Genomic DNA, 12,429 nt, shown 5'->3' with positions numbered 1-12,429 from the left:
TATAGCAGAAGTGAAAGAGTCTGAATCGAGTTATCGCTAAATCTTGCAAAACACTGAATGAAGCAACAACAAACAAACTCACCGACAGAGTGATTTACATTCACCAACGGTCACTTAAAGCTGGATGTTGAGCATCACTGTGATCACTTCAGCTCATTATAAGAGCAGCTGTGTGTGTGTGTGTGTGTGTGTGTGTGTGTGTGTGTGTGTGTGTGTGTGTGTCTCCCCTCAGTCTAGTGTCAGTTGGTACAGTCCTGTGTGCGTGTTTTTTTATTCTTGAACAAACATAAAATAATGACAAATCGTTATAAATTCAACATCAATGACAAACACAAATGCATATAAATAAAAAAACGTTAAATTAAAATGTACAACAAAAGAAAGAAGAAGAAAGAAACAACACTAAAAACACCGAAGAGCGCGCGCACGTTTTCCCTGTTCATATCTCAGACGTCATCATGCATGACCCTGTTTTAAATCCATATGTGAAATCTTCATGAGGATATCCGGGGCTTTCCTACTGTTTAGGGCGTGAGCAATGTGGTAATATTTGTCTATTATATAACAAAAACAAAGATTAAACAATTTTTTTTTTTTTTGGTAATTAGAATAATTCTGATTTGAACTTACGCACTCACCACAAAATTATGTAGAAAATACTTTTCTAACAGATGCATGGCAGAAATATTGTAATATTATGATAAAAAAAAACTAAATTATGGACAAAAAACGTTCAAATTAAATATGAAGTTCTATATCCAAAAAAATATATATTGATTTAATTTAAAACTATTTTAAACATAAATACATATATACACAAAAAGGTTAAGACTGGGCTGATGCATGTGAAACTTGCAAAAAATACACTGTTGGTTCCTGTTAATAAACTGGCCATGTTTGTAAATCACTTTGATCAAAGTGTCTGCTAAATAATAAAATGTATACGTAAAAGAGATTTAAATACAAACTTGTATTTATCAAAAAGACCCAAAGTTCAACTTCCTGTTTTTTTACTCTTGTCCAGTTTTGCCAGAAATCACTCCATATTAAATTCTTGTTTATTGAACTTTTCTGATATACATGCATATGCAATGTGTTACATTGGATAAAATGTCTGCGTAATTGTGTTTATTAATGATCAGTATTTAATTGATCACCACCTCTTTGTGTCTTTTTTTCCTCTGGTAATTTATATCCATGATTTAGTCCATCTGCTCTTAATTTAATATAAATTCTGTGCTGTTTGATTGTGCTGTGATGTTTGCGTTGCGTTGCTTGATATTTTCTCCACACATTTTCATTCACTCATTTTAAGCATGAATTCAATGTCCAAACTGGTTTGGGGCCATTTTACAATTCTCCAACGTTTCAAAAGTAAAGTAGGAAGATGAAAATTGGTTCTAGTCCATTTGATGTGAGGTATTCAGATATCAGCCCATCTGGGTGGAGAGACAAACATTACCCAGCGTGCTCAAATCCCAAAGATGCTCTCTTCAAACCAGTCTAAAACAGCACTGACCAGACTAGACCAAGATATGCACATCACTCAAAGTCATATGTAGTAAACAAACTTCATAAAACAGCATAAACCCATCAGATATACACATAAGCGTATCTAAATTCCCAGTGTGGTGAATGAATAACAGAGAAGCAGCTTTAAAAGCACATATACCTTCACAGGAACTGCAGGTCTAAGTCTGGCCGGTGGCACCATGTCCGTCTGTGATGAAGTCTCACCGCCGTCCCCATCAGGATGTGATGTCATGTCAGCAGGAGTCTCCCTGGAGGAGCTGGGATGCGGCGCAGGTGTGTATCCATGCAGCTTTGAGGAGCGCTCGATGACAGCAGACAGAAAGGACGTGCTCTCTTTCGCTCTGTTCTGAGACCCAGCTTCCTCTTTCTGTTTGGCGCTGTGCACCCAGCTCGTGTGCGGCTGCCGCGGCTTGCTGGCGCTTACCACTGGAATCACAGGAACTGGGGGAAGAACAAGAGGCTTGGGGCTCACTTTAGGTTTGATCCCTGGACTCCTGGCGTTAGGGTCCAATCCCTTTCCTGAATGGAGGAAGCTCGCTCTGGCAGCGGGAGGGAGTACGGGGCAAGAAGGACTCATCTGGCTCATGATTTCAAAATTCCCTTGATGTAAAATCCAATTAGGGAATTCTGTCCCATCTAGTGTGGACTGCGACAGCTGATTTGGATTCTCAGTGAAGCGCTGTAGCTTGTGCAGTGCAGTAATCCAGTACAGGTCAATACACTGATTCTTAATATTTAAGAAGGGGTCTAGGTGACCCCTGGCTCGCTGGTTGGGACCTCTCTCCGTGGGCTGGTAGCAGACTGGTGCTGATGGGCCCTGAAGTGTGACTGCAGCTGGAGGCAGAGGAAGGAAGTCTTACCATGATGATGATCTCCTATTTCCTGTAAGAATGGCTAATCTTTCTGTGTTGGGTGAAAAGCTCAAGTTTCACAAGGATCAAGTCCCATGAGCATGAGGGTCAGGGTGGCACTGGTCCACCCACATTAATAGTTGGTCCACCCAAACCGCATTTCTTAAAGTATCAGATAAATTTAGTTGGAGAAATGGTTTATATCAAGGAAGAACATTTTAACATGATTTATTAGACTATGATGAATTGTGTGCTGCAGTGATGATGTATTTTTGCGGACCACCCTAACGTTTGCATCACACTTGTTCCACTAAAAAAATATATTTCTATTTCTATTTGGACTACTGCAGAAAATAAGCTCTGTTGACCAACAAAAGATTGAAATAGATGATTTGTTCATCATGATAATCTTCACAAATGAACAAAACTTTACTAAATCTGGAATCCTAAGTAGAAGCCATACGGCTATAAATGAACTACACCATGGTTGCATCAACTCTTTCAGTTTTTATTTTAGTGGGTTCCCTTTTAGTTTGTATTAGATTAGTTTGCAAGAGTGTGATTAATAAACAAAATGAGGCTGTGAAAGTGTTTAACCACCTCTGTAGTTACATATAGCTACTTCTTAGCAACCACAATTTTCAAGACAATTTAAAAGCTTTAAATAAATCACAAGGTGCTATAACTGATGTATTTTATAATGAACTTAACTTGTGTTAACCACAGACCTTTTATGCAATTTATGCACCTCATTATGTTTAAAACAACAAATGGAATGTATTTCCTTACTCTTTGTATTTTGGTAGTAATAATATTATCCTATTTAAATCAATGTGAAAATGAGATAGCTCAAAGGTAATCTAAAAGTAGTCAGATTAAATTAACTACTGTAAATTATGTAATGTAATGGATTACATTACTAACGACAATTTTGTAATCTAATTTGGAATCAGTATTGGATTACAATTTGTAAGTAATCTAGCTCTGACTGTAAATGATAAAAAGCCAGCTGGTTTCCAGTTTTTGGTCAACAAAAATATGTCATCCCTGCAGCGCTCAACTGAAATGAGTCACAGTTAAAGTCTTTTTAAAGCGTGGAGGACCAACCCTGCTCCTGGAGCGTTAGCTTCCTACAGCTCAGCTCCAACCCTAATCAAACCCTCCAGAACCAGCTCATCAAGGTCTTCAGGGTTACGTGAAAAACACAAGCAGGTGTGTCGGAGCAGAGCTGGAACTGAAGTCCTCCAGGAGCACGGTTGGGATTCGGGCTTTGTGAAGTGCTGTAGGAACATTGTCAAAACAGCAGGGAGTTCGGGAAAAATCTTCTTCAAGTGGGACATTTGCTTGGCTGGCAATATATCTGGCTGGCACTAAACAGACTATATCATCATAACTCATTACTGCTCATTGTAAAGCCCAAACCTGATGGACTAGACACAAATGCTGGGTGTTTACCTGGTTGCCAGCACCTGTCAAATTCACATGACGCCCCTGCTATTAAACTCAACGTCCAGGAAATGACTTCAGCCATCCAAAGCAGCCAACTATAATAATATAAATGAAACACAATGCACTTAATGCTGGATGTCTTAAATCTTAAAATCCAACACACCTCTAAATCTACATCAGTATTTAGTGATATATGACACAAGACAAAGCTCATTTATCAACAGTGATGAAAATAATTAAAGCATTCATACCTGCATCCTTGTAGACCTTAATCATTAGTCAGTTCAGATCATCAGCATATGTCTTCTGTTCACTAAGTCGTCAGGTTTACCATATAAAAGGAAGTATTGTAAGACTATAACATGTGACTCTTTGTTTTTTCTCACAGTACTAATGATGAAGCTTCCTGTCTGTCTGTTCATATAAAATCATTTAAAAGTTTTCATAACTGTGAGCTATGTATCTCAGGACCTTGCTCATATGGGAGATTCAAGATAAACACTTAGGACCAGTATTTGCACACTGAAATGAACATTTAGTACATCGCCTGAAATTGTTGAGAGTTTTGTCTTTCAGTATGCAGTTTTGCTAAAAACCTAAAATTTTAGGGAGTAATGCAATATTGTGATGCATTACTTATAAAAGTAACTTTCGCAAACACCAGTAGACAGAATAAGCCTCTTGCTGAATTCAAAAAGCTCAAAGAAACCTTTCATGTGTGCTGTCATTCTGGAATGCATGAAGAATAGGACACAAGAAAAAGCAGTAACACTTTAGTATAGGGTCCAATTTACACTAATAAGTGTTTGTTTATTAGCATGTCTATTTTTAACATATTGGCTGTTTATTAGTGCTTATAAAGTACTTATAATGCATGACATCCATAATCCTACCCAATACCCTAAACCTAACAACTACCTTATAAACTATTAATAAGCAGCAAATAAGTAGTTAATTGAGGCAAAAGTCATAGTTAAAGGTTAGTTAATAGTGAGAATTGGACCCTAAAATAAAGTGTGACCGAAAAATTTTATGTTTATCTAAAGTCACTTTTGCTTATTAGTATGGTTGAATTGACACTGGTTGATAAAATTATATATATATGGTATAGATGTATATGAAGCATAATCAATGTCGCTTATAATTTTCAAAAAGCTGCCAATGATGCAGAAACAAGGCAAACAAATGCCCATAGACACTACATCTATAGACTTCTGTCTTTTGCTGCACAACATTATTTTGACCTGGGAAGAATAAGCAGCCTTTGTGCAATGAACATGTCCTGATAATAACAAAACACTTTCTGTTTGGACACAGACACAAGCACTCCTTCTTTAAGGGCGTCGGGGACAGCTGAGTCTAGCATTGAGGTCTCGAAGGTCAAGCACAGAGTATCCTTTGAGTCACTGAGAAACTGCCTTCTCTTCCAGACGCTCGCTGAGATCTAAAGCGGTTAGTTATGTCAACAGTCTTGACTTTACTTCCCTTCTGCTTGAACTCAATAATGAGACCCAGTGCTCTGTTGAGGGGTCATGACATGGAGCAGATGCTCAGATATACACTTAGATGGGAAGAAACAAGATTATTGGGATGCTGGTAACAGGGTTTAAGCCCCAAGTGTCACGACCGGTGTACTGGAAACATGGGAGAGGGAACCAATAGCAGGTAAGTCATTTATTAAGGGTTATCCAAACGGGTAAACAATCCAGGCAGGGTCAAAACCAGAAGATCCAAACAACATAAACAAGACACGAACACAAGGCAAGGCAAGGCAAGAATAGACGGACATGAATTACTTTCAACATTAAACAAGGACTCCGTAACACAGACTCAGACAGACCGGGTATAAATACACAGAAGGATAATGAGGGAACAGGAGACAGGTGGGGAACAATCAATTACACAACAAGGAGGAAGGTGACCAAATAAGGGAACAGGAAGTGATAAGGTGACAGACACCGTGAGAAAGGGGGACATCTAGTGGAACCCCAGGGAACACAACCCAGACACTGTGACAATACCCCCCCCCCCCCCCTCTACGGAGCGGCAAGACACAACACAGAGACCAGGAGGGAGGTGGACAGGTGGAGGCTCAGGGGGAGGGACGGAGGGCCGGAAAAGAAAAACATGGGGACGGACACCAGAAGTGTAAACACAAAACAGGGAGACCAGGAGGGAGGAGGACCAGAGGAGGTTAAGGGGGAGGGACAGAGGGCCAGACTAACTGAGGGGAACAGACAGAAACATAACAGAAACCAAGAACACAAAACAGAAGTCCATGAAGAACATCATGTGGCGCCCACCAGGGCGGAGCAGAAGACCACCATAGCCATGTGGTCAGGGCGGAAGCCCCCCAGGGCGGAGCAGAAGACCACCACTACCATGTGGTCAGGACGGAAGGCCCCCAGGGCAGAGCAGAAGACCACCACAACCGTGAGGTAAGAACAGAAGCCCCCCAGGGCGGAGCAGAAGACCACCACAGCCATGTGGTCGAAGCTAGAGCCCTCCAGGGCGGAGCAGAAAACCACCACAACTGTGTGGTCAGGGTTGGAAGCCCCCCAGGGCGGAGCAGAAGACCACCACATCCTTGTGGTCAAGGCCGGAGCCCTCCAGGGTGGAGCGGAAGACCACCACAACTGTGTGGTCAGGGCGGAAGCCCCCCAGGGCGGAGCAGAAGACCACCACATCCTTGTGGTCAAGGCCGGAGTCCACCAGGGCAGAGCAGAAGACCACCACAACCGTGTGGTCAGGACGAGAGCCCCCCAAGGCGGAGCCTTGCGGCCGGACCAATGGGACTACGAAACTCTGGTAATCCCCTGGTGTCTTTACTGGACTCCAGAAGATCGGTGCTGGCCTGACTCTGCTCAAGAAGATTATTGGTGACTGGCATTTGTTCATGAAGACAATCGGTGACTTGCACTTGTACATGAGGACCTTTGGTGACTTGTATTTGCTCATGAAGATCAATGGTGACTTGCCTTTGTTCCTGAAGATCACCAGTGACTTGACTCAGTCCTAAAAGATCACCCGTGACTTGACTCAGTCCTTGAAGATCACCAGTGATTTGACTCTAGAGGGTCAGCGGTGACTAGCCCTGACTCAGGAAGGTCAGTGGTGACTAGCCTTGACTCCGGAGAGTCCACCGGAACCTGACTCAACTCCGGAGAGTTCACTGGAACCTGACTCGACTCTGGAGGGTCAACTGGAACCTGACTCGACTCCGGAGGGTCAACTGGAACCTGACTCGACTCCGGAGGGTCAACTGGAACCTGACTCGACTCCGGAGGGTCAACTGGAACCTGACTCGACTCTGGGGGGTCAATTGGAACCTGACTCGACTCTGGAAAGTTCACAGGAATCTGACTCGACTCCAGAGGGTCAGCTGTGACTGTCATCCTGTGCAGCGGCGCTGGGCAAGCAGCCATCTTGGGCCATGACTCTGGACAGGCAGCCATCTTGTGCTGTGGTGCTGGGCTGGCAACCATCTTGTACTGTGGCGCTGGACCGGTGGCCAATTTGGGCATTGGCGCTAGGCTGGCGGCCATCTTGGGTTGTGGCGCTGGACTGGCGGCCAATTTGGGCATTGGCGATGGGTTAGCGGCCATCTTGTGCTGTGGCACTGGGCTGACAGTCATCTTATGCTGTGGTGCTAGGCTGGCGGCCATCTTAAACTGTGGCGCTGGGCTGGCAGCCATCTTGTGCTGTGGCCCTAGGCTGGTGGCCATCTTGGGCTGTGGCTCTGGGCTGGTGGCCATCTTGGGCTGTGGCGCTGGACTGACGGCCATTTTGTGCTGTGTCGCTAGGCTGACGGCCATCTTGGGCTGTGGCGCTGGGTTAGCGGCCATCTTGTGCTGTGGCGCTGGACTGACGACCATCTTGTGCTGTGGCGCTAGGCTGACGGCCAATCTGGGCATTGGCGCTTGGCTAGTAGCCATCCTGGGCAGTGGTGCTGGGCTGACGACCACCCCGCTGGAAGAGACAGGAGTGGCTGGGGCATCCCACCAACACCGATGCTGCAGGTAGCGCACGAATTCCCAGAATTCCAGTGTCTCTAACTGCGCCATCTCCTCCTGAGACACTGGATCATCCAGCCCATCATTAAAATAGTCCTTGAGGGCCGCATCGTTATAGCCCATGCCCTCGGCCAGGGACCAGAACACCTGAGCCAGGGCACCCACTTCATTGCCCTCTTGGCGGAGGGCGGTCAACCTAAGATACTTGGTTCGCCTCTCCGCCATCTTGGCTGGGGAACGGAAAAAACGACATACCGCTGGTTCCTATGGTGACGGAGTCCTTCTGTCACGAACGGTGTACTGGAAACACGGGAAAGGGAACCAATACCGGGTATAAATACACAGAAGGATAATGAGGGAACAGGAGACAGGTGGGGAACAATCAATTACACAACAAGGAGGAAGGTGACCAAATAAGGGAACAGGAAGTGACAAGGTGACAGACACCGTGAGAAAGGGGGACATCTAGTGGAACCCCAGGGAACCCAGACACTGTGAAACCAAGTGAGCAAACCAAAAATGACTTCACAGTCCATTTCTGAGTTGTGTTACACACCGTGTGTTGGACAAGCATTTGTGTACTTGGACATTGATGTCTATGGCTTAAGAATTAACTGAGTGAACTTTATAAATACTGTATTAAATGCATTGTTTCATGTTTCCCAAACACTCTTACAGTATCTTACCAACATTTGCTCCACCCCCAGGTTTCTATTGGTCAGACAAACTGCAGGCCCCGCCCACTCGGAGCCATTAAAAAAGGCCAGGGCTGCCAGATCCTCTTTTTAGAAATTACTTTGTTTTTCAAGAAGTTTATGATAGATTTGGGCAGTGTATTTAAAATGTATGACTAACAACATTACTGAACCCACAAACTGACTGTAACTTTTTAACCAGACTATTCTGATACCTGTCAAAATCTTTGATATTACAAGCTGCTTTTGATTCAGCAAGTAGAAATTTTGAAAATAAATTCATAGCCAGTAATGCATACGTATATGTTATAAATAATACATTAAGAAAAGTCTCTTTCTATCAAAGTACATTTGCATTTTTTATGAGTTTTGGGGACAATAAAGAACACTATTTTAATTCAGTGCATGAGAGGGTCATTTGGTCGGGGTAACAGGAGGACAGTTCAAGGAACAAACACGATCAATTCATGACCATTCACAACTTGGGGTTGCTTATTTCGGCTTGTTTTTTTTTCAGATCAGGTGAATTATTTCTCTAGTAAACTAGTTTAGCGGACATGCTGAGACACTCATGCAAACACATTTGATGTTTAGCTCTTTGAGAAGTCAAAACCAACATCAGAAAATTACACATAACAGCCTTAAATGATGAAAATGAGAACCTGTTTAATTAGAGGGCCACCGGTTGTCCGGTCATCGATTAGAAACCAACAGTAATTGGTTGATTTTTTGTTTTATTTAATTTGAAGGCATCTCTGAAAGTAACTGTCTTCTGAACAGTTTTAATGGTATTTTGTTTTGTATCCTACCTCCGTATAATGCTTATTAAAGCAGTGTTTATAAGCACTGTGATGAACGGTCTAAAACACAGTGTTTGCATCTAATTTCAAATGGCTAGTTTTAGTTTAAGGCCAGTTCAGCCTGTAATAGAGCAAATAAACATCTTCTTCATGTACTATGTCATTCTTTCTTGTCTCTTGCTTAAAAAAAAAACAGCAGTTGTTATCAGAATCGGCCGATTTTCAAGTCATGGTCGGTGCATCTCTGTTTTCAGTGATTGCCTGCACTATTTTGTGAATGAGTGCTCTTTTGTTCTGCTTAAAAACAGCTAGTATTTAGACAGAAGAAGGTTTACATGCAGCCATATACAGTATGGCAGCAGCTAAATATATTCTCAGTAATTTTCAATTCTCTGGTTTAAAGAAGTTGCATTTATAAGACTTAATAAGCACTAGCAGCAGTAACTCCAGCCACTCCATTGAGTTCACAGAGTGACTCTGTGCTATCCAGTACTGTGAATTAGCCCTGATCTCTAGACAGGTGTTTGTCTGTGATATCAGGCCCTCGCTGTAACACTGCACCTCCCAACACTGCTGACATCAAACGGCCCAGTATGTAAACCTTCATGCATCACTACTAATCACACCCTTGATACAGCTAACATCCAAGGCCACATGAAGCCCCAGCGAGATAGCATCACAGCGTCATATAAACATGAATAAATTATAGCTCCATTCCAGCATCAAGCAGGAAATGCCTTCTCCCTAAAACTTACACTATTGCAAACTTATTTTAGAGAGTTTTCAAAACTATCTGAACAAATGCTATCATTGTGGTAAATAGGGGGTAATGTACGAATGTGGCTCATAGAGTAACACCAAGTTTAGGTTTTTGAGCAACATTGGCATATTAAACTAAATGAATGATTCTATAAGAAAATTGTATGAGATGATTCATAATAAATGAGCGATCAAAATTTTATTAAAAAATAAAATCTGATTAATCATCAGCCTTAAAATAATAATGAAATAAAACCCAGCAACAAAAGCGTAAATTAATGCAGTAAATAGTAATACAATACAATACAATTTGCATCATTTATTTATGTTGCAGTACATAGCTATGAACTTAAAAGTAAAAGAAATAAATTATTTAAAGGTTGCCTCTCATAAACTTATATTTTATATAAAAGTGGAAAACTGTTCTATTTTCAGACGAATCAAAATTTGAAGTTCTTTTTGGAAAACTGGGACGTCATGTCATCCAGACTAAAGAGAACAAGGACAACTCTAGTGTTATCAGCGCTCAGTTCAGAAGCATCTCTGATGGTGTGGGGTTGCATGAGTGTGTGATCTGGAAAGGCACCATCAATGCTGAAAGGTTTATCCAAGTTCTAGAACAACATATGCTCCCATCCAGACGTCGTCTCTTTCAGGGAAGATCTTGCATTTTCCAACATGACAATGCCAGACCACATACTGCATCAATTACAACATCATGGCTGTGTAGAAGAAGGATCCGGATACTGAAATGACCAGCCTGCAGTCCAGATCTTTCACCCATAGAAAACATTTGGTGCATCATAAAGAGGAAGATGAGACAAAGAAGACCTAAGACAGTTGAGCAACTAGAAGCCTGTATTAGACAAGAATGGGACAACATTCCTATTCCTAAACTTGATCAGCTTGTGTCCTCAGTCCCAGACGTTTGCAGACTGTTATAAAAAGAAGAGGGGATGCCACACAGTGGGAAACATGGCCTTGTCCCAAACTTTTTTGAGATGTGTTGATAAAATCAACTTATTTTTCCCTTAAAATGATACATTTTCTCAGTTTAAACATTTGATGGAATGGAATGGAAATTATTTTATTGAAACAGGGACAATGCACAAATAAACATTAAACTTGTTAAACAAGAGAATATGTCTTGGGCCAGGTAGCAACAATTGCTAATTTCCACCTGTAGTCCCTGGGCAGGTATGACAAATGTAAAAAAATAACAATTTTAAAATAGAATTTTCACAGAATTATGAATAAAATGATGTCCATTGAGATTACAGACAAACATGTTTGCAAAAAACAGAACCAGAGAGGCCATCAACCCATTTACTCTCTGTCTCCTCTCTCTCCAGCAAACACACTTAAACAGTTCAATAGCGTCTTATTCTATTATATCTATGTTGTATTCTGAATCAAACATTGAAATTTGAAACTTCCACATCATTGCATTCTGTTTTAATTCACAATTTGTACAGTGTCCCAACTTTTTAGGAATCAGGTTTGTACATTACAGCATCACTGTGATTTTTGGACCAATTTTAGACCAGATTAAGTTTTGCATTTGTTGATCATAAAAACTTCAGTTGAGTAGTTTTATTCTATATGTTGAGTATATTGGTGTTATTTTTTTTTTTATCTATTTCTTTGAGCTGACACAATGGAAGTCTTGATCTACTGATGTAATAATATGTTTGTGTAATTTATTTATATATTTTATGATTTTGTTTTGTGTGTGTACAAATGTACCCATAAGGATGGAAAAGCCTGAACATATTGACTTTGTGGGGTTTGCAGGCCCCACAACAGAATTTATTATTATTATTATAATTAACAATAGTTATTAAATAATAAAATAATGTTTATGTGAAAGAGTAACAATGCAAACAGGTTTAGGGTTAGTGGACAGAAAATATAGTTTGGTTTGGTTAGTATAATAATAATCTAAGTCTATGGAAAGTTCTCACAATTCACAGAAACCTAACGTGTGTGTGTGTGTGTGTGTGTGTGTGTGTGTGTGTGTGTGTGTAAGCACTTTGCATAGGCCTATCTGAAAGTTAAATGTAAAAAAATGGCCTAATTTTTCAAATTGCACCTCTTATTGCACACAGCAAGAAATACGAACCCATGTTGGCTTCAGTGGCGGTTTGTGACAAGTGCGCCACCTAGTGCACGTTATTTGTCATAACTAAATGATAAATTATTGTCATATGTAAATTATAGCCAAACGTGTGAGACATGGCCACGCCCTATATATATGTGTGTGTGTTATAATGTTTCCTGCGTTAATTAGTTTAATTTCATGGTCAGATTGTTTAAATTATTTTTAGCC

The 12,429-nt window shown here is 41.3% G+C and overlaps 1 protein-coding gene across 1 annotated transcript in view; it reads right to left on the bottom strand.

The window, feature by feature from the left end:
- The window catches only part of psd3l (pleckstrin and Sec7 domain containing 3, like), a 113,562-nt gene extending 109,634 nt beyond the window's left edge, over nt 1-3,928 (bottom strand). Inside the window, exons 1-2 of the mRNA XM_026273078.1 lie at nt 3,840-3,928; nt 1,673-2,367 (exon numbers count right to left, since the gene is read on the bottom strand). Coding sequence (XP_026128863.1) covers nt 1,673-2,367; nt 3,840-3,915 — 771 coding nt within the window. The 5' untranslated portion in view covers nt 3,916-3,928. The remainder of the gene's footprint in view (nt 1-1,672; nt 2,368-3,839) is intronic.
- Nucleotides 3,929-12,429: the final 8,501 nt, after the last annotated feature.

The sequence above is a fragment of the Carassius auratus genome, chromosome 10, assembly GCF_003368295.1.
Source record: "Carassius auratus strain Wakin chromosome 10, ASM336829v1, whole genome shotgun sequence".
Lineage (NCBI taxonomy): Eukaryota > Metazoa > Chordata > Actinopteri > Cypriniformes > Cyprinidae > Carassius > Carassius auratus.
This window is presented reverse-complemented; position numbering and strand designations above follow the sequence as displayed.